The sequence below is a fragment of the Lineus longissimus genome, chromosome 9, assembly GCF_910592395.1.
Source record: "Lineus longissimus chromosome 9, tnLinLong1.2, whole genome shotgun sequence".
Taxonomy (NCBI): domain Eukaryota; kingdom Metazoa; phylum Nemertea; class Pilidiophora; order Heteronemertea; family Lineidae; genus Lineus; species Lineus longissimus.
Genome location: NC_088316.1, coordinates 15,348,236 through 15,374,499, shown reverse-complemented (window position 1 = coordinate 15,374,499; position 26,264 = coordinate 15,348,236). Strand labels below are relative to the sequence as shown.

The 26,264-nt window shown below is 40.1% G+C and overlaps 1 protein-coding gene across 2 annotated transcripts; it reads right to left on the bottom strand.

Annotated features, from left to right (window-relative positions):
• Nucleotides 1-1,045: 1,045 nt before the first annotated feature.
• Nucleotides 1,046-26,092, bottom strand: LOC135493318 (von Willebrand factor A domain-containing protein 3B-like). 2 transcript variants are annotated; one of them, XM_064780571.1, is made up of 31 exons: nt 25,755-26,092; nt 25,036-25,263; nt 21,711-21,802; nt 21,217-21,467; nt 20,846-21,005; nt 20,459-20,628; nt 20,110-20,345; nt 19,744-19,961; nt 19,346-19,500; nt 18,996-19,134; nt 18,517-18,747; nt 18,137-18,319; nt 17,874-18,001; nt 17,330-17,598; nt 16,950-16,985; nt 15,722-15,902; nt 15,437-15,593; nt 15,068-15,186; nt 14,433-14,898; nt 7,357-7,510; nt 6,991-7,115; nt 6,496-6,636; nt 6,121-6,212; nt 5,414-5,482; nt 4,121-4,313; nt 3,781-3,939; nt 3,440-3,584; nt 3,001-3,239; nt 2,451-2,709; nt 1,957-2,191; nt 1,046-1,664 (listed from the first exon to the last, which is right to left on the bottom strand). In XM_064780571.1, the coding sequence occupies exons 1-31, from the start codon at nt 25,813-25,815 to the stop codon at nt 1,529-1,531; spliced, it is 5,427 nt and encodes a 1,808-aa protein (XP_064636641.1). In that variant the 5' UTR covers nt 25,816-26,092; the 3' UTR covers nt 1,046-1,528. The 2 variants fall into 2 exon arrangements, with proteins under 2 accessions (XP_064636641.1, XP_064636642.1); XM_064780572.1 differs by lacking the exon at nt 16,950-16,985.
• Between the last annotated feature and the right edge of the window lie 172 nt (nt 26,093-26,264).

Sequence of the window (26,264 nt, the reverse complement as noted above, 5' to 3'; positions counted from 1 at the left end):
GGGCCTGATGTTGTCCTTCAGTTCCAAGCATACCATGCTTGATGTGACTGTCTTCATGAGTGCATTGAGACAGCAGCTCTACATCCAATGAAAAGGTGCCTGATGTTGTCCTTCAGTTCCAAGCATACCATGCTTGATGGGACTCTCTTCAAGAGTGCATTGAGACAGCAGCTCTACATCCAATGCAAAGGGGCCTGATGTTGTCCTTCAGTTCCAAGTATACCATGCTTGATGTGACTGTCTTCAAGAGCACAGTGAGACAGCAGCTCTACATCAAATGCAAAGGGGCATGATGTTGTCCTTCAGTTCCAAGCATACCATGCTTGATGGGACTCTCTTCAAGAGTGCATTGAGACAGCAGCTCTACATCCAATGCAAAAGGACCTGATGTTGTCCTTCTGTACCAATTATACCATGTTTGATGTGACTGTCTTCAAGCAGTGAGACTTCAGTGAGACTGCAGCTCTATCCAATGCAAAAGGGCCCGATGTTGTCCTGCAGTTCCAAGCATACCATGCTATATGTGACTGACTGTCTTCAAGAGCACAGTGAGACTGCAGCTCTATCCAATGTGCACAAAGGATCCCAATGTTGTCCTTCAATACCAACCATCCCTGATGTGACTGAATGTCTTCAACAGCACATTGAGACAATGCAAAGGGGCCTGATGTTGCACTCCTGTACCAAGTGCCCAACTTTGATAAACCTGGACACAGGTATACCTTATTTGATGTGACTGTCCTCAAGATCACATTCAGACCAGCTCTACATCCAATGCAAAGGTGACCTAATTTGGTGATTCTAAGACCCCAGTTAACCATGCTTGATGTGACCGTCTTCATGAGCATACTAAGACTGCAGTTCTATATTGATCATAGGATCCTGATGCGGGCTGTCCTTCTGTCCCAAAAGTACACTGGGACTGCACAACTTGGATTTACTTGGACCAAAGTATACTAGGCTTGATTTCCCATTTCTGTGGTGACATTTCCTCCAATAAAGAAAACATTCAAAACAGACAAAATTGTAGCAAAATATAGGGCAAGATTTATTAAAATATTTCTTCTACAGGAAGGACTATTTACATGATATCAACTAGAAAGATAAATTTGTTCACATAAAGTCATGATCTACATGTAGCTTTCACAACAGGCACAAATACTATGATGTAAATTAACATCTAAAGGCTCATCTCCGCATAATCTTTATCATGCCTAAGTCAATTGCACGTGGGGAATGCAGCTAAAATACATTGAGTTTTAGATATGACAAAATGTGGCACTGTCAATGACACTTTGACCTCTGTGAACTTGATAAACTAGGTCACAATTGACCTAAATTGGGTCAACTTGTAAAGATGCCCAATAGGTGTCTCCATTTAAAATTTGAAGAATCTCACACAAACAGTAGTGAAACGTATCAACTTGAGTGGAATTTTAGAGTTTGACCTTTCTGACCTTGGAAACATTATCACAGTTCCTTGGTCAATATCAGATGATGAGAAATCTTTCCATCCGTTAATGAGATTTCATTCTGCTGAGGAAACTATCGTACTCCTGCTCTGTCGAGGTGAATCAGCATTTTTGCTGTAATAGTACGCCACTGCATGCTCGTAATAATCCTGAGAGAGCCAGAAGACTTGTGTCGCATCTATGTCCTTTCGCCTGAAGAGAACGAAAATGTACATATACATTACCATGCATGAACTGCCCTGAAGCCTGCACATATACATTATGAGCGCTTCATGTGCGTACATGAATTCTCTACATTTGCTTTGTGAGTTCATCTCTGGCAATTGATAGATATAGACCAAATACTGAATCTTAGAATAGTTAGAGAAACTTTAGTTCTTCCAATTTCAATGACTTCATGTGGGTAAAGTAATAAGCTGTCAGATTTTAAATAGCAGCCCATTATCTTAAGCAGTCCCTTTGGTAATTCTGTATGTCTACTTACTTTGAACCATCACAGAATTTGACAATTAGCTGCTTATTTGAGATATCGCGGATCGTCCCAGGAAGATAAGCCAAACGCACTGGATCAGCTATGGCCAGGACATGGTCACCGATTGCCAGGGGGCGTCGCTTGGTGAAGGCTCCAAATATAGCAGCAGATGTCTGCACAGATAGATTACCGTCTGCCCAGGAGATGACATACTGGCGGCCATTGCCTACCCGCTCGGTGACACTTGCTGGAAAAGTAATGGAAGAAGATTTATCTGATGACCTTATTAGAATTGACAAAGTTTGCAATTTCAGCCTGTTCAAGGACAAATCCTACCCATTCAGAGTCACCCAAAGCAACTCTATCAACACTCCAGCCACCAAACGAATCTATACACTAGCCCAGGAATCCCTAGCAACCAAAGCCTTACCAAGAAGCTTATACCCTGTAGTGTCGTCCCTAGCAACAACCACCTGACCAACCCACCGAGATGCCCTGCAACTTACCCAAGTGATACAATCCTGTTGTGTCATCTCTAGCGACCACAGCCTGGCCAACCCATTGGTCCTCTCGCTGCAGTATAAACGCCACGTCATATTCAAACTTGTCTGGAGTGATCCTGTAGACCTCTTCTCGTGGCAGACGTGCTTCTTGGCCATCGTAGAATCGTATAAGTAGCCAGAGGTCGGGGAAGACTTTCATGACGACACCCGGGCAATAACTGTAGGCAAAGCTTGGATGGAGGGCGATGACGGCATCCTTGATCTGAAGGAGAAGAGATTACATTCAATGAATAAGAAAACATCTGGGTATGTAATGTTCACAGGGTGTTCTTTGAACGTTGTAGGGTTCGATACCTGTCATGAACCTACAACGCAAGTCAGTTCAATGAAGTCAGTTGAGCCTTAAATCGTCCCATGGATATGACAAAAAGTTCAGATTCTTAGATGGCAGAATTTCCTTCAGGGTGTAAGCTCTGTTCAAAACAGCTCTTAATACTAGTAATTAGAAACGGCAGCATACATATTTATTCACAAATATTCATGAGAATCATACCTGAATGATGTTATCAGCATCATCCTCATCCGTGATGATATCTTCTCGCCAAATCTTCTCAATATCCCCGCAGCTGTCCTCAATGAAGTAAGCTCCTGCATCACCAGCTTGCCGGACTGTACCTCGATAGTACCAACCCTCGTCCAACCACCGGGCCAGCACCTCCTCACCCACGTGTAGCTTGTGTAATTTTGCACGAATCTTTTGCAAGAAGCCTGAGGTGTTATTTGGGTCCCAAGCTGAAAAAGTTGATTGAATGATAAAGGTGATGATTTATGCGTAAAAAAAGTGGATCAAAGGGCTATATGAGCAAATCGTGTAATCGTGGAATACTGCCATTTCACCAGACATCACATGCGACTTGGCTTTGTTGCGTTTCCTTATGTTGCTGCCATTACGTCTTGCAAGTCATCTATAGTCACAAAGTGCTGGTACTCACAATTTAAGTCCTTCCTCCTTGTCGAATCACTATCTGTCCGCCCTGGTGACAAAGTGGCATCTCCCGGTGCATCTGCGATCCAAGTGTGTACTCGCTCATCATAATCTAGCATAGTGGACCCTCTCTTTGAGGACTCTATGAGGCTCTGCAACAGACAATTAAAGGGGACTATAAGCAGGAACGACAGCTTGGCTCTTCGATGTAAAGTCTCACTAAACCTAATATTCAGATTTGAGCTTTGTCTCTTTGATAAAGAACCTGAAAATCAATCCATCAAAGTCATAATCTCTTCAAGCTTCCCTCTTGCTATGACATCATTCTATAGTCCCGTTCAGCCTCACCTTCGTCTGTTCATATTTATCAATGAGTTCGTCCTGTTTCTTCATCATCTTCTGCTGTTCCAGCAACAATCGCTCTTCCGTCTGCTTCTGCTGTTTTGATTGTTCTCGCGCCATCTTTTCCTGGGCACGTGCGATCCGCTTCGTTTCTTTTCGGAGAATCTGAAATTTGGAGAAAGATTTAAGTAAGACTTAAATCACCTGCTGAAGTAAAGCGGGACATGATATTGCTCAATGGATGCCCAACTAGATATTGAGTCAAATGACATTCCTTGTCAGCTGGTTCATGCAACAGAAATTTGAATAAACAGTCAAATGATGACTCAAGGACATCTTCATTTACCCGTTGCTGTCTGGCCTGGTCCCTCTGCTGCAGCTCTAACTGATGCTGTAAGTCGTCAAGCCGCTTCTCCTGTGATTTGAGCAGTTCCTCTTTGTTGATATCAGTCGGAGTTTCAGAAGCCCCATTAGTGTCTCCATTCAGGTCACCATTGTGGTCCCCATTAGTTATTTTGGCGACTTCTCTATCTGCATTCCTGTAAGCAATGATATGTAGGTGGTTAGACTGCAGGTAATTTTTGTCAGAAAAGACTGCTAACATGACAAAGAATGGGTCGATAAAAGTGTAAGGTTTGTCCCTTTTGCCACACTTAGCCCTCATAATGTCAGAACCAGATATTTGACAGGAATAAAACCAACTAAACCCAGGGCACACATGGCTAAATATACAATCTGTATAGGCGTACAGTGTATTTGTTTTCAATGCCTGTCATGTTCCAGCCAAATCCGTGATATTATTTTAACCCAAACCAATAAAATATTAGTCAAGTTAGACCTGACTTGAGCCATGAAAATAAGCCGGTGTGTTACAGAATGACAAATATTTATTACACATTAGGAATGAACCATTGGGTAGTTTTCCACGCCACTTTGTAGAGAAGAAAATGGAAAGTGTATAATTTACTAAGCCAGAGACATTTAGCATGCTCAAGGGAAATGTGTGTACAATGTGCAAAGTGGGTGTTAATATGACCGACATAAAAATGTCTCATGGAAGTATCAAGACAATTGGACATTCAAGTGATAAATAGTGACTCTTTGTGACCATCATGCGTAATAATGCATCTCAAAACATGCGATACATTCGGAAGATTTTGATATTTGTCATACCATGATGCAAATAGTTGACCTAACACGGTCACTAGAATTGAAATGATACCATCCTTTTCAGGACAGGTTTTGTTGCTGAACTAACATGACTTCCACTCCCTCTACGAGTCAGCAGTAGGAAAGAAGAGGACAAAGAACATTCAGACACAAATATTAATCCACATGTAATAGAGTATTGAAGAACACCAAATTTAAGGGTACACAACATTAACTTCAAATTCTACTTGACAATGACTAAATGGAGTGAAAGATAATTCTTATTGCTTTGATGTTTTCTTTGAATATTTAAGCAATTTGTAACCAGTGTTACATTCAGTGGTAACCAGTGGAGTTCCAGTGGTATTCAGCATGCAAATACCACTGGATATCAACTGAGCTGAGGCATTGATTACCGCTGGGTATTAATCTTTTTCGAAACATGGAAACATTACTCGCATTTTAACTAATTAAAGTGTCACGTTAATACCTTTTGGCTTTATAAGCAGTGTCGTCATCATCGGTGTCACTCTGGCGTGGTGTTATCTCTATGTTAGGACTAGAACAACAAAGCAGGCACACACATAAGACAGCAGACGATAAAATAACAGACAGAGCAACAGATGGAGAATGAATAAGGGGATGATAAAAGAATTGGGGATTTCGATTAACAGAGCAAAGCTATGAAAGGAGCTTGAAAAGAGATCTTAATCAAGAAATATTTACCTCAGGTTGGTTTATAAAGGTTTGCCAGACAACTCGTCATTTCCAAGCTCAACGCTTAAACTGATTTAAATTCTTTGGCAGTGTCTTTTATAAATATTGAGACAGATTCCATAGAATTCTTTGAACACTGTAGTCCGTATCAAAACACTTAAACATGTAGAACATCACAACTATGGGTACACTGGACATCACATAATATAAAATCTTTAAGATCTTTTACCAAGATAGGATTAACATGAAAATAAAGTAATAGGATTATATTAGTCATATGATATAGTTCAAAAATATAGATGCTTTGTTGTAGGAATCATTGAAAGCAGAAGACTGATAGACAATGTACACAAAACCTTGATTCTAAAAGATTTTTAGTCTTTGGTATGGGTTGACAGCAAAATTGTTAATTTTTACAAGTTGACCTGATCTATTCAACAAACAGATAGAACATGTCATGATTTCTGCTGACAAACTTACGTTTCTTGTTCTTGGGTCTCCTTTAGATACCGAACAGCGAAAGTGAACCTAGCCTTGCTGATCTTCACCAAGTGGTTCCGCAGTGCAGATGCCTGAAATGATACAAACTTACTCATCACCCGATGCCACAACTATTTTTATCCATATAGTTCTCTATCGCGCAAATCCTTCTTTTAAAACATTATCTCTTTAGATGTTGAAGTGTGTTTCTGAACTTGATGAAATAATGGCAAATTGTACCCTTGCATCATGTTCACCATACCTTTTGTTCTGAGAAGATCATGACTGTGTAGAATTTATCTCTTTAGATGTTGAAGTGCATTCTGAACTTGATGAAATAATGGCAAATTGTACCTTGCACCATATTCACCATACCTTTTGTCCTGAGTAGATCATGACTGTGTAGAATTTAATCTGTTCTGTCTCCTTGCTGGGCGTATTCCGTATGATTCCTGGCACGTAACAGTCGTATTTTGTTTCATAGTTCATCACTCGTAACAGTACATAGTCGCCAACCTGACCAAGAAAAAAACAAATAATCAATACGATATCTCCATTTTATCAACTGAGACCAGTTGGTTGGCTGACATTGTACCAAATACTACATAAAATGGACTGAATGGGCATTTGGCAATATTGAAAAATCACAACTTTAATATATCTACACAAACTTAGGGTGAGCGGTAAAATAGTTAGAGCAAAGTCTGAAGGACATCAAACATGGCCACTGGACTGTGACAGCATAGTTCGGTGCAATTGTAGCGCCAGGCTCTTTCTTCTTAGTGACAACCGACACTGTAAAATGCATGCAAAGTGAGGAGCATGTTTATTGGAAAGATGCTTCCAAACAGTAACTTTCTATAAACTCACCCTCAAAACTGGTCTAGCTACAGCACCTCCAGTTGGTATCACAAATCTAGTTGGGACCGTCTTCTGTCCAATTTCTGTGAATTTCACCAAGGCATGGCGAGAGTTGGTACATTTTACAACAGAACCTGGAAAAAAGAGCATTACATAAATATACACTCCTCCACTTTGAAGGTCTGATTTTAGGCTAAGAGCCCTCTCAATATACATAGATCTTTTTACTATTAAAATCTCATTCATACCATCACAGTGAGATCTAACCAGCATTCCTCCACTTTGAAGGTCTGATTTTAGGCTAAGAGCCCTCTCAATATACATAGATCTTTTTACAATTTAAATTTCATTCATACCATTTTATGAGATACTAACCAGGATAATATAGCCCATCCTCAGTGTTCCTCGCAATAACCACCTGTCCCTTGAGTGTGTCGAGAACCTTCCTAACTTTGCTGTGTGACACAGGACAACTCTCCGACTTCAGCGACGACCGAGGTGTTTTCTTCTCCATCACCTCACCAAGACCCTAAAACGATGAGAGGACACACAGACGTTAGATTCAAAGACAACTTTTGATCAGGATCCAAGTCTTGATGGTATAATAGTCATTAGTAAATATTTGAAGCCGGAGTGCACAGCTGAGTTGAAGGGGGCTGTTTGTTAACAGACCAAAGTAAAGAACATGGACAGAGGTCACTTTGTGAGACAATATTCTTGAAAAATGATTTGCACAGAACTATCAGAAGTAGCTCCAATATGTACTACCAAGAATTATTAATGTCTATATCAATTCTCGGTACTACATGAACAAAAATTAAAGGCCACTTGAAACACGACTTTCCACTTCGTTACTTAAATTTGAACAAGTCTCAAAGAGTGAAGACCTATTTGCTTTAATCCTGTGGGCGATTAAACATGAAAGACACACAAAAAGGGGATTGGAAAACCCATTGGAATGGGCATAGGAATAGGCAGTAGCCAAAGACTCAAAGCATTAAAATTTGGCTGTGCAAGTAAGGTTGCCACCTTTTTAGATAATTTTGATGTAATCCAAATATTTATTTTGACTTCTCCTTTCACCCTTGGTATACAAATGGACCTAATTGGAATTCTTCAAATCTTCAATGAAAGAAAATTACACAAGATATTTCATTTGGCTTGAGGCATGTAGTTCGGGGCTCATGGAGGGAAACATAGGCTTGTTGGCCTGTAAAACAATAGTAACCTATAGCAAAAGTGACAAAATACTGAACCTTTAATGACCATTCTGAAGTCCAACCATTAAGGAAATTGAAAGAACTCAACAGGTTTACGTACTGCCAATCAGATATCAGATTTATGCCAGAAAAGTGGCCAGACAATCCTCTGCAGAAGTCGGCCTACCATCGACTCGAGGTGTAATGATGACAACCAGGACTTACACTGTACTATAGCACCGGTTTGTACAGGCTAGCCTCATTGATTAATTCCCTCAGATCAAATGTACACTTTTGTAGATACGCTATGATAATTTGGCCAAAGCCAATTGTGCCTACCCCGTTAGTTTTGGGGGCATCTTCATCCGAATCCTCCAATATCAGTGGCGGCTTGGGCTTCGATTTAATCACGCCAGACTGACTCTTAGGATCCAATTGCACTCCGTATATTTGATATTTATCAAACCACTTATATGAAAACATCCCGGTATCGTAATAAAATATAATCCTAAAGAAAATTGTCTCCAAGTTATTAGTTATCCTCACAAAATCATAATGTCATTTTGAACTAAACATATTCTGTCATTTTACATTGCATGGATACCCGAATGGCGACATAAATTCATTTAGCATATGAATGGGGGTGGGTCACATGGCTAGAAATGTAAATAGCCGGACCTTTCCGAGACAGAGGGTACAAAGGTTTCAGATACCCCCAAAAGATTTCAAAATGAGAGTATTTTGATCTCAAAATATTACCATTTCGTAATTATTTCAGAACTGGCCGATGACAATATTGATGATATCACCACTCAAGATAGTTCACAAGGTTTTTTTCAATATTTACAAATGGCTCACCCCTTTACGAAATACTGCTTTGGACTTTTCCAAGGTACTTTCAATATTACCTACTTGCACATGAAATTACCCGCGTAAACTTGTGTACACCTAGGCTTTTCTTAATCCTTCCTTGAAGGGAAATGTGTGGTTTGTTCCAAAACCTTCCTTAAAACTCTCATCTTAGGCCTATATGACAAATCCAAAGCTCATTAGGGAGGAATTCAGCCCTTTATTTGGTGATAATTAGTTTCACGCCAAAATCTATTAATTAGTATGAGTACCTGTTTTAGTTAGAATGCAAAATAATGTTTGTCTTTATCTGCGCTATTGGCAACGATGTGTATTTATATCACAATTGTGATCTTTGTCCAAAATAGGTTCTTTCAAATTACTATTGAATGCTGAATTTGACTTGGAGGTAATGATAAGGTTTCCCAAGTTAATACTGGACCTTTTCCTTTTTTACTTAACTCTTCAAACTCACGCAAGGAAGAAGACCTCCCTCAGAACAGCGCAAATATGACCCAATATGGTTTCTTCTTGTCATAAAGAAGGATAATCCTAAGCATATAACCACTCCAAAATTCTTTAGTTCAAGCAAGGAAAGACAGACAAGTCTGTTGTCCATATTGTTTATTGAGTTGCCATGGTTCTGCTTTGCCTTCTAATAACCATTCATACCCAGCGGTAAATCTGTCCTTCTTGAATATAATGGATTGATATAACATTATTCTTATACAAATATCAAAGTTTATTTGGCCCGATATTGGCTTGGCATCAAATTGAATTTATATATTATTAAGCAGGCCAGGACTGTTCCATTACTGGTTGGTTTGGGGACTAATAGCAGAGACAGGTAGTTGAAGAATATACATAACTGATAACTCTTGTCTTTATGACAAAAAGATCGCATTTGAAAATGTCACTGTTGAACACCAAATTTCAACTTAAATCCAAGATATGCGTTAATATACATTCTTAGGCCTTCTATATGCAACATACTTCTGCTCAGTGAAAATAAATAATTGGCACATACAGTAAATTTCACGTCTCCACGTTATTATTTGATCAATCATTTATTATGCAGGTTGTGAATGACGTGGATTTTTCTAATGTTTTGCCGCCAAATAATAAAGGAGTTCAACTTATTGTCAGAAAAATCATACAGGCCGGTACACTGAACCTTTTGTTTCCTGGGTTCATACGCTTCAGCAGACAGCAGGCCAATATTCCTTGACCTTGCCCATCCCAGGCTCATGTGACTAATGGGATAGTAGCTATCATGTCCATCATTTCCTGAAGTCCTCCAGTGGCATCAGTCAATTTACAAAAGGTCCTCCACTGGGTGCTACATTTTGAGATCTTTGGGATATAAATGTCAAGGGGAAGGGTAGCAGCATTCAAGCCTGTAGCTTTTTGGTCATGGGAGGCAAAACACCTCTTTTGTAATCTGCCAGTCTCAAAATCAGTCAAAATCTACGTGAAAGACATATGTTCTTTGGTCCCCCTCGAGGGTACAGTAGAACCTCTCTATTAAAGACACCATCGAGACTGCCAAATGCTGTCCTTTATAGAGAGGTGTCCTGATAAGAGAGGTCAAATTGAATGGAAACAACCAATTTGGGACCAAACCTAGTGTCCTTAATTGAGAGGTTGTCCTTAATAGAGAGGTGTCCGCCAAGGTAGGTTCCACTGTATTTGCCTCCGTGGCCGCAACTGGGCCTGGGATTAGGACTTGAGTAAGCATGATAATAGTTCGAAGCATGCAGACAAGGGAAACAATATATCACAGGGTTAAAACACTGTGCAACAACAATGATAAGGCAAGAAATGGCAACCTTTTCAAATTGCGAAAACCTGGAGAACACTTTAGTGAATCGTTGTCTGTGAATTTTGCACATTCAAACTTAGAATACCAACTTCTCTGTGAAAAATTTAACCAACTGAAATCTTGACCAGGACCTGTCTCAACTCACGAAGTACGGCATCGCCAGCCTTGCAATGGAATATTTTTACAGGACTGGTGCTGCCATCTGCAAGGATGGGACAGCTCCTGACCAAAGTTACAGTATGCTTTGCTGGTCTGGAACCACTGGTGTTATCCCAAAATCTGTAGAAAGAACAACTTAGTTATGAAAATCATTGTTGTTAACAATTTCATACTAACTATTGGTATTCTAATGATGAATAGCAAACTAGGAAATGGAATTAATGGTGAAAACATTAAGAATTTGTGAACACTCAAAACATGTCTATACCTGTGCTATCTGCATGCTTCAAAACACTATCACACAAAAGGAAGATGGAGGCATCATTTCATAGCATCGAAGACAATTTGTATCAACAGAAAACGACTTCAACTTCTCACAGGAAAGATAGCTATTTCAGGAATTCCAAGGCGGCAGACCAAGCCGTGAACCTTCGTTCAAAGAACAGTAATGCCATCTACCAAGTTCCGATAGCTCTTGACCGATTTTTCAGTATATCAGAATGAGTCTTATTCCTTCAGAGAAGATTGAAATCGTTTTGAGTAATCCACAAAGTGCCTGTGCTATGGAGTGGCCTGAAATAATGGGAATGGACACATTCTTTTGTCATTATTTATTTATTATATGAAGCTTTTCATACATAGATTTAGATATGTGTATATATCGAGTTAGTCACCCTAGACAGAGATTAACACCATAAAAATGAGAAAATATACAAAAGCAATTTTAACTCCTGCAATGCAGTGCATAATTACAACCTTGGACAAGCGGTGAGCGACTGACAGTAAATAAGTTTTTCGACAACAACTTTTATGGATCAGTGAAGTCACATACGCAAGAGGCAAAGGAGTCAAATCTTGGTGACCAAGAGGTACTTCTGAGTAACACATGCTGCCACCTGGAAGGTGACAATGGAACTAGGCCAACTTGAAACAAGTAACTTGCTCGAAACCAGGCAATGCACTGCAGGTATTAAAATAACTTTACAAAACTACATCAAAAGGAGATTTTGGCAAAAATGGACGGTACCATACTATCTGGTCTAGTAATAATAATATAGCTTCAGTAAAACAATAAGAAAATATACATCACAGAATACATAATATCACATGAGGGTTTTCGAGACAGTTGGAAGAATAAGTCAAATGTTTCACATTTACAATACTTTTTTACATTAGTACAGGGTGTCGGCTTGTTCTAGCTACATGTGCTTCAATATCCACTTCACACTTGCAATGATATGCTGTAGCGTTAAATCTGAACTAGCCTTAGCCAGAAACAGTGCACATCGAGAAAACGGTTGGTGTGACAATTACAAGACTACAAGCGGTTCTCAGCATTGTGGGAGTTGACTGACAATCAAGACCATAATGCCACAAAAGACAAAAGCCATTTACAAACGTACAGAAAGACAAAAGCCATTTACAAACGTACAGAAAGGCATTCTTGTCATTTCTCTCCATAATGAACCAATACAGAGGGATCAATACGTTTTAATGAAAATTTAGGCATATTATACAACAATCTTTACTGTGTACCAAATCTTCATGATCTCCTCTTCTGGCATGTTTTCGAAAGCTGTCATTTCATTGGCATGACGATCACATTCAGCGCAGAGAATCAACAAACACAATATCTTTATAATACATCGATCAACTGTTTTCATGTCAACATCCAGAGATTAGGCCAACAGATGGGCTTTTAGACTCCGTCTTCACTCTGATTATGATAGAGATCCTGGGTAACTTAAATGAGGCAAGGAATACAATGTTATAAAAGTTAGCAGTGGAGGTACACAGATTTTGCCTAGTCTAGACAGAAGTCCATCCTTAGATGAAGAACTGACATGTGATTTTGAAAAGTTGCAAAAGGTATCTTTAGATGTGCAGGCCATCGCTAAGCACTTTGTTAGAAGGACAGTATTGGTGTAACAAGAATAACAGGGATTTAGACTTTGGTTAGCACAAACAAAGTTGGATATCACACTCATAGAATGACAGTGTAGCAAATCTTAAAGGAAGCCTACTGGCAGGTAGACCAGAAGGCTGCGCTGGAAAAAGATCTCCTTCATTAGCAGGTGTAACAGCACACACACGGTGCTTATCCTTTTGGCGTTCCAGCATTCATCATCTCATCACGGCATTTTGTCTCCAGCAGCTGATCACCAGAAGGTTGGATGACTTCAGTATTGTGAGAAAGACAACACAAACAAAAGTATCTGATTTCTTCCATGCCAGTTTCGTGCCGACAAATTGCACGCATTTCAATGAGGTAACACCCTCATCAGACCAGACGACAAATTCTCGATTGCCATCGTCATTGCGGCATAGAAGAAGTCATATACAACGTTGACACAGACAGCAGATAGCACAGGTATAGAACAAAGGGAATGTTACAGGATGTTTTGAAAAAAACTGAACATTTACAATAGTACAGTTGCCATTTCTAGCCTATTTTGACACATAATATTTTGGCATTCAATGCATTAATTTGTGCGATTTCATATTATTATTTGTCAACTCACCAGTTCATAAATAAATACAACTCACACAGACTACAATATATATAGTGAAATGTACATGGACATGGACACAGTGAAAGTGAAAACTACTTCATTCAGATCATTAAGTGGCTTCTGTAGACTGCTACAGCCTATAGCCAATTCATTATCACAGACTTAAAAATACATAACTACTGGTTTCCAAAGCTCTTTAAGTAGCAAAACAGAGTATCATTCTCTTGAATTATGCACACAATTACGAATTGTGACTTTCATTTTTTGAGTATTTACATTTGAGACAGTTGATTCTATTGATTTTAATCTCCTCTTTTAATGATATGTACAGGTACAGGTAAGACGAGCAAACGTAACGTGGGATGAAGATCCTCCCTTCTTTTTAAAATAAGGCTCATATTGCTCTCCGAGTCTAGTTTGTGACTCATTCATTGTACCTCAAAATCGCCATATTCTTATCGCTTTTCAACTATTGAACTCAACTCATAAATTACACCCATATTCCGTCTATTTCTAACATTAAGATAATTTAGAATTGTATAAAGTTATGTTGAGGGATGTGAATTAAATGAATACACATAAAATTAGATATCACGACTCTGGGAGGACGAGCAGTAGTTCTTACACTCAAGTAATGAAAAGAAAGTTTTTAATACGATATAGGTTTTCGAAATCTTAAAGACTGGTCACAATGAAAACATTAGCACTCCTTGCATATGGTTGCCTTGGAAACAGGTTTGAGAACTGACCATCAAAATAAGTTTTATTTCCCAAATGGATGTCCTCCAAGAGTCAAAATTATTCAAAGACAAAGGATGGGGAAGGAACATACAGTGATAAAAGGAAGGGGTCAGGGGAGGGTCAATAAGTACAAGTAACGTTAGTGTATTAGTATAGATCATCACTTGCCTCAAATTCAAACCTTGAAGAGTTCTCCTTCACCGGCTCCGGGGCAGGGGAGGGAGATTTCTCTGCCTCCGGGGCAGGAGATGGAGAGGCTAGCTCAGACTCGTGGGCAGAGCCAACAGATTTTTTATCCGACTCATCCACGTCTTTTTCATCATCTGCATCCTCCTCCTTCGCTTCATCAACCTTCTCAAGTTCATCGCCAGAATCGGACAACGAGATATTCTCACCGACATCTCCGGCTTGGAGGTCGGGATTAGCGGACCGCAGGGCTCGAGACTGCTCAAGATACTTCATTCCTTGTTTGATTTCGTCTTCCAAGAGCATGATGTCTGACTCCTTAATCGGCCATCCGGCGCGGTCCAGGGCGGCAAAAATTTGCTGTTTGTGCTCTTGGAAGTCTGGCATGTGATCAAATTCCTCTTGTTCCGACTCGGGAAGACAGTTCCACACAACATCGTTGAGGTGCCTAAAAGAGAATGAGGCAAAACATAACAATCTCTGGAGAACCAACACTATGAATGATCTACAAGACAGCCCATCACACAAATTTAATTTTGCAGCTATTGCGATCCCATCTGGCTATATGCTTCCCCATTCCTTTCCAACTTTTTGCTTGTTGACTTCTTTTAACTTACTTTCTGATGGCTGCGATTGCCCTTGAGAGCCTTTTCTCATAGCCCTTGAGATCCACAGCTTTCGGGTTGACTAGTTTGACAGCTTTTTTATCTTGAGACATGTGGGCCACTGGCAACACCTGAAGAAAGGATAAATTGGAAAATATTTCAAAAACTGATATAAATCAAATCTCTGAGGAGTTTGGCTTAGTCCTGAGCAGTGAAAAACAGTTATAGGATAGAAACAATAGCTCAAGTAACACCTTTTTACCAGACGACATTTGCCAATAACTCATTTGAATTTGGTCCTTACATCGAAAGACAAGCAGTCAAAACCACTTTCTACATGCTAAACTTGTAAGATGAAACGAAATGATATAATCAGCTTACTTCATCAAAAACCTTCGACAGAACATATTTATCCAGGATTGGTACATATTTTGGGTTGTGTGGAATAATGGTTGGAGCGAGGGCATCCAGAATCGTCAACTTCTTGGCTCCAAGGCCGTACTTCTTTAACCACTGTCTGGATGACATAACAAGGGGACTGGAAAAGAGAAGATGTCAAATAAGTATAAGTAAATTAGTAAGAATTATGTGCACGGATTAAAGTAATATCTCCAGAATTGAGCTCTTAATCATTAAACCCCAACAGTACACAATACATGTACATACTCAGTCATCTTTTTCTTCTTCTTCACTTGTAGCTTCTCCTTCTTCTCCATCTCTTCATTTAGTTTCTTCTGTCTTTCCCACTGCCTCTCAAACAGTTCCTTCGTTTCTGGCAGGAGCCACTCTGCATCTTCAAACTTGCCAGCACTGCTCAAGGTCCGGAGCAAACTTGTGCGTGTATGACCTGGAATGTCAGAGAGTCCTCTTTAGAAATGTAAAACACTCAAAAGTGACTTGCATGATGCACCCTTTTCAGGCGATTTTGGTTCAAGGGGGTTCTAAGATGTCTAAAGTGAGGACTCACTGCACAAATCATTGATAGTGACATTGGTGTCAGTTTGTCACAATGATGAAATCTTCATTTGACACAATATCGTCTGCTGGGCAAATACGATGACACTGATTTCCGTCTTTGCATTGTATGATTTTTCTGGGATGTGGAAGAGGCATATTGTCTAATTCAGATATGACTATACAAGTAATTTGTCAGCTAAATTGAAGATTAGACAAAGTTTGACTTGAGCGCTGAAGTGCATCAATGTACAGTGACTAACTACATCGTGAGGGAGATCATACAATGTTTGGGTTGATTAGTAAAATGATTAGTTTTGTTTCATTTAGTTTTTCTGTCGATTCATATCGCAGTATTTTTTCTTTTTGTCTAGCCATTCAGATTTGGGATGCACATTAAGAGATTACTTTTCCATCCTTTGAAAAATCTCGGCACATTCAAAAAAACAAAACTGAAACTAAACCACAACAATGTTAGCGTTCACTCAGTTAGAAATGAAAATAATGATTTTGTTATAAAACCAAGAGCAAAATTCAGCAAAAACACATTTGCCTGCCACAGTCCCAATCACAACTGACATCCCTAGATTTGTGTATGATATGCACAACATACATGTAACTTACATGCAATCAAACCACAATGTACATGTACCTTTCGCACAAGAGGCACGGTATATGTTTTGCTGAAGCCTTCACAGCGATACGCACACACCCAGTGGGGTAAGCTACATGCGGCACCACACTCCACAGTCCAGGTTGTGTGCAGCTTACTCGAAGCAGAGAGTATGTCAATTGTGACTGGGGCTGTATCAAGAGATTTGTTTTCATTGATTTTGCCTTTGGTGTCCAACCAGACAGGAATGAATTAGTATATGGTTAAAGAACGAGGTATGAAGGTGTGTTCATCCCAACATTCAAAATCAAAGGAACACGTCTGTACCTGCTACATTCTTCCTCAGAGCATTCAGATCCAAACCTAGAATGTCAGGAAAATAAACTTAGCATAAAATGTGGGGTCAAGTTTGAAATGAACAACGGGCAAGAAGTCAAAATGATAATCTTTACACAGAACGCTGAAGGAACGATTTGTTGTTACCAATTTTGAACCAACTTTTATCGAATATCTGACAGGAGAAAACTAATAAAACTCAAATAGGATGAATGAATGTCTTCATCAAAAATGTCCTTTCTAAGGCAGATAAAATGAATAAAGAGGGGATGATTTTGTTAAAACCAACAATGTTGTCTTGATGCCCAATTACCACCCTACAAAACCAAAGCTAAAGCCTACCTAACAGCTCAAAAGTTAGTTCAACTTACTTGCTGAGAGTGGATTCTTGCGACTCCGTCTGACATTTATTGGCCGTGGTGTCGTCATGGAGCGCTGTGGGGCCAGCTTCTGTCGGTGGCCAGCATGGGGAGCGGAATGGTAGCCAATGGCAGTCGAGGGCCGCTGAGGCGCGAGTGGGGAAGGTTGGCTTCGGATACCTGTCGCACTTCTAGGTCTCTCATTGTCGCCGCGGTATAGTTCAGTTGTTGACAGTGGTGGGACGGCAGATATTCTGTCTCGTTGTGAAAGGATGTGATCCCTGTGACAAAATATGTTTACTTCTATTATTCACATTAGAAAGAGGTTCTAAACAGCATGACATTATCAATCCAAGCTGTATCGATTCAAAAACTCCTCATGGATTCGTTTCATTTTTCTGCCGTTCTTCATACACCACACCTCCTCAATGCATATGTGATGTCATGACGTCACTTTGTGACATCACACTGTCAATCAATCTTGTAATGTTGCACACGCCCAAACAATCCTGCATAATAGGGTAGTTCGATACATAAAATGTAAGAATGAAAATACCTGCTGCACTTCTTGATGACCTCCCGCTTCCAGGCAAGAGCTGTGCATTCATCTCTCAACTGAGCAATCTTATCCAAGTTAGACTCTGCAAGATGTGATTCTTCCTTCAATAGGCGGATATCTTCACTCTATGAAGAGAAGAATATATAAGGATTTAGAATTGAAATAATGTACAGCAGCCAAAATCAAATTTGTAACTTTTACTCTTTCTCCCTTCCAATGTAATGATAACTGAAGTGTTTTTTTAAAGACCTATGACCTACCTCCCATGGGTCCGGGCCATCTGGATCGCATCCATGCTCAGAGAAGTAGTGATACCGCCCTGTGGTATCTTTGGCAAGTTGGCATAGAAATTTATTCGCCTCTGCGTCAGCGCAGTTGAATGAGATCGCATGGATTGGAATGTGGTTCTTCAGGTTGACCTGGGCAAGTACGGTCTTGGGTGGCTGGAAGAAATAATCAAAGAATATGACATCCAGTTTCGGTAACAGCGCCTGTTTACAATAATTCTCTGTCATATCATTTAATGATACTTTAGGTGTCAAACAAACTTTCTCATACTTCTGATTATAGGATGGAATATCGTTGTCTTGACTTCTGTTACTAAATATCGCAAGCCTCGTGACATGACCTAACAACTCACCTGATCTGGACGCCCATCGGTCAGCAAGTAGATAGCCTGTGTGCCACGGTCAGCCAGGGCAAACCTGAGAGCTCCCATCGTATTGGTGGACCCAGAGCAGCTGAGGTTCTTGACCCACTGCCAGGCTGCTTGCAGGTTCTCCTCTGTCACTTCGACAAGGCGGTCCCGCCATGGGCACACACGGCTGTTGAAACTGACGATGTTGAACTTCTGCTTGTGTCGAAGTTGTTCCTGCAAAAATCACCATTTTGTTTGTCTTGAACAATCGCCAAAGTAAAATCATCTTTGGAATAAAACATTGCAAAAAAGAAGGCAGACAACACCGTTCATGATATAAATGGTACCATCAAAAAGTGCTCATCGATAGCTTTCCAACAAATGGTCAAGTCAAGAGCATTCGACAATTCTTAAGCAAAAACTAACTCAGCATCTTGGCAAAATGACTATGTTGCCATAAAATCATTTTATTTGATGCTTACCTGCATGAGTGTGTATATCTTGTCCTTGACAAATTGTATACTCGGCTCCATCGAGGAAGAGGTGTCAATCAAGAAGACAATATCGTCTTCAATGACGGTGCCAAAGAGTGCGCGGCTGCCTTGCTGTAACCAGTCAATTCTGGGGAGGAAAAAATGACACATGTAGGTTGGGTCCTTTCTAGAAGTTAGAATCAAAGACATAACAGATGTTGACTCAAACCACCCGACAATATACAATAAGAGCTCACAAAGTTGGGAAGCAAAAGCCAGAAACAATAGCATGAGATGATTTGGCCTCATGTCCCAAGTTCGTGCAACTTCAGTTTTACATTAGCAAATGTTCAACTTACCTGGAGTTAATTTTTTTCAAGAAGACAGTCATTCTCGTTTCGTATTGTCGGTGGATCTCTGGTGTGACTTGGACATGGACCACCTGGCCGTCTTTCCATCGGACATGAGCAAACCGATTACAGTATTTGGCATTCACGAGCTTGGATTTCAAAACCTGGAATAAAGTGAAGGAGACAGTGTACAGGCATGCAGAAAGAAAAGGAAAACATTTGTGACAATAGGTGTACTCTCAACACTGAATGGGATGTTTTTCTTATCAATTTACATGCAGTCATCGCATGTAATTACAACCTGACCAGTCAAGTCCCGGCAATTTTGGCTGTTTTACAAAAATCACCAAAATAAATCCTATTATGGCTCCATCGAGGAAGAGGGGTCTGTGGAATAGGAATCGTACCGCATCTGTTTGTAATTCTTCATCAGTTGGAGCTTCCTTGAGATCTATGACACCATCGCAGTGTTTGAATGCCACGCCACTCAGTATATCGAAGAAGCCGAGACGTTTGCAGCTCATGCCATTCCTATCAAGCCATTCCTTGGATCCCATGTACTGCTCAGGCCGGGAGCTGCCCGAGCTGCTCGACTGGTCGAAACTGAACCGGTCTGGTGGGTTATCTGGAAGAAGATATCTTAGGTTATAAGCTTCAAAATGCATGACCAAAAGATAAGAATACACAGACAAAAAGACTCCTGGTTTTTGTTTCATTCAAATAAACAAGGTAACTGCAAACTGCACATCAAGGACAAAACTATTTCAACTCACCACAAATCTGTTTTGGGTCAGGTATCTCTGTCAGCAGGGCCTGAACCTGTTGAAGTGTGTTCCTGGCATCCTCCAGCTCCTCGAACAAGAGGATCACATCTTCCCTGCATCCAGCACCAGCCGGGATGCCGCCATATGCCTTCTTCTTCAGTACGATGTTAGCCCGGTGTGTGAGTGGATCAGGTGGTAGACCCTCGTACGAGTCCATTTCCATGACAACTGCATATGCATGGAATCTGAAAAATCAAGACGCACAAAATTTAACTTAAAACTGACTTTATTCCAGGTGGATCAAATTTGGAGCATGAACAAACACCTTAGTCTTGTTGGGACTGGAATTTGCACGTACCTTCCTCCGGTGATCTTTGCCAAGGCTCTCAACAGCTGCATCGTCTCAGGGTTGGAGCAGTTATAGGAGATGACATGTAGTGGCAATTTGGCTCCGACCAGTTTCTCTTTGAGCAGTTCTCTTGTTCCTTCAGCGGCACAACCCTCGCTGAACAGATAGACACACTCAATCTGAAATAGGGTTATTTCTTGATTACGTCACAAATTATTATCAACGAGGAGGTAATGCAACAACATCAAGTCACATGATTAGTGCAATATTGTTTTAACGTTTATCACATCCATATGGAGTTACTTGGCATTCGTTGGTTATCCAGATCTAGTGTAACCCAATGAATTCTATATTTGAATTTGAGAGTTTTGCCGAGAATCCGGGAGGCCAACTTACATTGGTGTCCTCCATGGCCTTGACAACAGCTTCTGTTGTTGCTGTCCTCGAGACAGACGCCAGGCGATCCAGTTCCCATAACCAATCAATGGCATTGTCTATACTCTCCGATGTCACAGGCACACAATCAGGACTGTACATCACCATGTCTTCTGCAGCTCTGGAAACGATTCAAACATGCGTAAGAAAGGTTAACAATCTTGGATTCAAATAGGCAAGTTTAAGAGAAGGGGATCAGTAAAACGTGTCATCAATACAAGTTTAGGGCATTGTATGAGAGCAATAGAATGTAGCCTTCTGCTGCTGCTGATGATGAGATATTTCTAATTCAAGACAAAACTTTCCCAATTATCAACTCTTTCTAGACTTACCTGATTATGTTAAATTTTCCACACTGTGATACTTGTTCCTTCAGAATACGTTCCATGGCTGCACGGTACTGATCAAACTGCTGTGGTGACATATTTTTTATATCAAGCACAATAGATATGCAATGTTCTTGAATGACTCCAAAAAGGCGTCTGCTTTCGCTGGTAAGCCACTGTAAGCGCCTCTTGTAAAGTAATATGGCCTGCACGAGGCGATTTTCGATTTGTTTGACTTTTTCTTTACTACATGATATCTGGAAAAGAAGACACAAGTATTTTTGATGAAATTTGTTTTTTAAATGTAATATTTCACCACCCAAAAGACCCAGATCGGATGCCAGAGGAGCTGTAGAAATGTAACCATGGATACTATAGTAACTTGTCTGGTCCCTCAGTCACCCTTCAAAGGTCATATAGCCAGGCCAAAACTAATTATCAAAGATGAATGAAGGCTTACATCCTGTACTCTCTCAATGGCAGCATTTTCTGATACTTACATTGAATACTTTACCATCTTGTCTGAAGTACCGTTTGAACATCCCCTCCCCATACCGCGAGCTGACAGGCTTTTTGAGAGATGGGTCGAAATCTAGAATAGACAGGAAAAGCACTGCATATTAATATCACTTTATCAGACACAAAAAGGGGCTGAGACTGAAAGAGCTGATGTCTTCAAACAGAATATTGGATTGGAACAGATCGTGTCAAGTAAGTCTTTGGAGAGCACATTGAGTGCCTTCCATTTGATTCAATATTCAAAGATCACAAGAACTGAAAATTGAAAATCACAAACTCTATATAAGAGGACATTGTACAGCAAGCTAACACCACCTTTTATTCACTGGACGATCAAAACTCAGTTTTATTCATATCTCACTGAGGCCCAGACCTAAGAAAATCATAATACTGCTTGTTCAAATTCAAAAGGCCATGGAACTACTTGAAGACTAGTCAACAGACAGAGAGGCCCAATAAGGAGATTATGGTCGAATAAACAGACAGTGACGACATAGACAGAAAACTCGAATTGATTTTTTTAAAGACTGCGTTGTGTATTGGCAGAGGAAAAGAAAGTGCCGCAGGGCATTTAATGAAACATGTTTAGCAACATGGGCTGTGTTCAGCTATCGTCTTTTTTCACAGACAACTGCTGAGAAACCTTAATTTGAGTTTTAAAGACATGGTCAACCGTGCCCAATTTCCAACGCAAACAGGAAAAGGCAGCTAAGAGCAAAATGCTTCCTATGAAAATGTGATTATGAGGTCTGATTAAACATTATCAGTTTTTGAAGTTTTCATCCAAAAAGTGGTAGATGGGAGGTCAATATTCTTTGCGAGTTTTAACAGTCACACAAGAGATTTGAACAAGGAACATTAACTGCCTAGCATGTTCAAGAATAATATTGACTGGCGTACAAAGATTATAGGCCTGTAAACTGTCGGAGGCCTACCTAGCAACTTGTTAATCTGGTTATGCTAGGAAACCCCATTCCCCAAACGTAATGAGTTATTCGAAGTAGATCAGGCAGAAGTTATATTTCTACACAACTGATTACAACTTATCATTTGGCTAGGCCTATGCTGTATGAGACCTGCAATTAGGTTTTACATTTTATGAATGATTCGCCCAACCTGACAAAGCTTAGATGAGCCTTTAAACATATTATGAGCAATAGCTCAAAGACTATAACAAAGAACATTATGGAAGAAGACACATATTCCCATAAGATTTATCTCAGTTAGTCCCAGGTGGTGATTTACCAAGCAATATTGCTACCATGCTCTCACAATAGGTTTACATATCCGATTAGCTCCATGGAGAGATTGATCAAGGATTGATATTATACTCTGTTTATAGCCAATAGTGACGGCTTCAACTTCCACCGACTGTGGCACTGATTCAAATACCTCTAATGAGAAGTCTAAGGAAACCACCCCGACATGCTTGACCCCCCCCCCCCTTACTGTGCCTACAGACAATCCTTTATGATTTAGAGAAGAAACCTCCATACTACAGACTTCATCTTGACAAATCAGGGAAACTCCACAAAACTCCCACATCTCAGTTCAAAGGAACTCATCCGGTCAAGTTATTAGTTGTAAAGCAAACTGGCTGCAAACTGCCACAACGTTGCATAATGTTGATATCACCTTCGGTTATTCACAATGCCTCCACACCTTCCCAGGAAATTACACCAAACTGACCTGCTAAGTTTATAGTTTTATTTCGTTGGTGTAATGATTGTCTCACTTCCTCTTCAAACCAAGTGTTTGACTGAAAATGGTGTCGGGCCCAGAGAACGCCCGAATTTGACCCCAGCTCCAGTGATTTAAGCCACATGTATCAGCCTAAGAGATTTTCGACTTCTAAAAACTTCATCATAGCAATGTTCAGATCAAACTGAAACTAATTCCAGGTATGGTTTCATTCAGTGTTGAAACATGCAATTTCAAAATGCTTTCAATGAACTCACTCAAGAGTACTAATGAATGTATCAATCACATCCATAATTAAGTTTCATAACAGACTGAAAGAACCAAAACAAGAAAAATATCAATTTTCATTACCAACTAATCAACTTCCAAAACATGATACTAATTAATGTCACCATGACAACCACCCCAACAACAAGTAATACAAAGCACATTAATGATTGGTCAACCTGGATTGAACGGCACGCTATACCAAGCAGGGGTTTTACTGTCACCATAAAACTCAGGATGGGGTGGCAATTAAAGTTATACCTCAAAGAAGTTCCCACAATTTCGGCTCAATAGAAATAGTATTAGATATCAGTCAATTGTGATATTTTGTACTTCCTGCTGTCCTGCAAAACATGCCAGGTAAAATGGCAGAAAACCATTCATTGGAAGATGACATTACTTTCTTTGAAGTAGAAAAAACTAATCAAAATCCCCAACCCCTTTAGACAAACTTGTTGCTGCATAAAGCCAGTATCAGTACTGGGTTATTTCAGAGTCCATAAAATAACATTTCATTGATTATTTACAAGGTTTATACAGCCTTCTGCAGCACCACATAGCTTTTATTGATCTGAGAATGGTATTGATATTGTGATCCTACTTAATCCAACAATCATTGTATCAGAACCACATTTTCCGTACAATGCCCCTCACCTATAATATGTTCTCAAAAAATATTTACTTTAAATGAGCTCATTGCTGCTTTTTAGTCAATGCATGAAATTGTTCTGATGCGACAACGTATCAATGTAAATGGGGACGACTAACTCAAATAAGCGCCGTATTTAGCTTTAAGGGGTTAAACTAATAACAGTAAGTGTGTCTGATGTGATGCCTATCACCAATAAAATAAGGACCTAATCATGTCATCAAGGTTCATGTCACAGTCACTTGGCCATTTCAGATTAAAGCAAGAACATGCTGAAATCACATGTGAGCACACACATGATTCTAGTCAACACTGGCTGGAATGGACTGGCTTTGATTAACCACCACTGCCTGTATCTATAGTTATATTGATGAATGGTTAATGAAATTGAAGGAGAATGAAACAGGACGGGTGTTCATAAAATGTGATGAGGAAAATTGTACCATGGGTTGATTTTACATTGGCATGTAACGTGGCATTTGAATTCCTTCAATGGGGAAGATGGTCTTCAATGTGAAGCTATTTTTAATGCCAGACACCCTGAAAATTGAATGGCTGGATACATGCAGCACAGAATCCAATCAATAATTCACGCCAAATGAATAAAAAAATCACCGATGACAGGTCAGCAATGAGCCATGTGCATTTTAATGATCCTGCTCAGTAGTCTATCAACAAAACAATATTACCTTCGGCATGTTTGAAACCAATCTGCGGTAAAATGTGGAAGAGATCTAATCGATTTCGCTTGAGGCCGTAATTCATTAGCCATTTTCTTGTAGAGATCAAGGGCCGGACATCGAGCTCCCAAACTTTTGATGGTTTCTTCTTCATACTGACATCAGGATCATAGCCTTCGTCATGGACTATCATATCTGATGTTACTGGGACTCTATCTTTCACATCGAAGCTGAGTGCTGGAAATAAAACGTGAATTCATTTCAGATTTGATGAATAACTATGAAAAGGTACAAACTATGGGCAATATGTGGGGGGGGGGGGGTGTATGAGACTGACACACCTTGCCTTCACTAATGAATTTGTAGACTACACGAGTCATTGAATTATCTTTCATATCAGTGGCAATAAAACCCACCGTGCTGCATTGGCTCCTCTTTCGTGGGCTGTGACTGATAAGTGATTACAGGAGGATGCAACATAGCCCGATTAACATGAAGGATGAATGAATGACGATCAATATGAAATATCTAACCAAACGGCATAATCAACCGTGGCCCACCTTACAGTCAAAGCCCATGCCATAGCATAGGCAGTGGCTGTAATGTGAGTACAGCCGGGCCAGGAGGCCTAGGCTTGGCCTAGGGCCTGTGCGACGGTGGATTGACCTGTGCCTGTGGACGTGGTGTGGTCTGGAATCAAGTGCTCAGTTTCCAACACAAATACTTACGATTATCTCCGTAAGCATTAAGCTTTAGAGTATCAACTGAAAGCACCTCTGTCGCCATCATGTCCCGTGTTATTTAGTTATCACACTATCACACTCAATCAACAGGTCCCGACTGCTAATCTAATTGGGTCACGTGACCAGTCCCGTCTAGCAGGTGCCCGTCGTGATAGTTTCCGATGAATGCGATCTATTCTTGCACTTTTAGGCCTAGTTATTAGTTAGAAGGGTGGTTATGCTGTTCGCCATTAACACTGTCAGTTCAATCAAGGGTTTCATTCATTGCGAAACTTCAAGAACACTTCGGCCAAAACAAAAATCAAGTTTCCACAACCGCCATACTGTTTACATGCAGTTGCTATACCAGCGTAATTGACCAATTACAACTCGTATTTCGAGTCATGTGATCCATGTTTTATGAATTTTTCTTGCAACGAATAATTTATTTATAAAGAATTCTATCTTCTGAACAATCCATCCTGAATTAACTGCTCTGAGACATAAGTTGGTAAA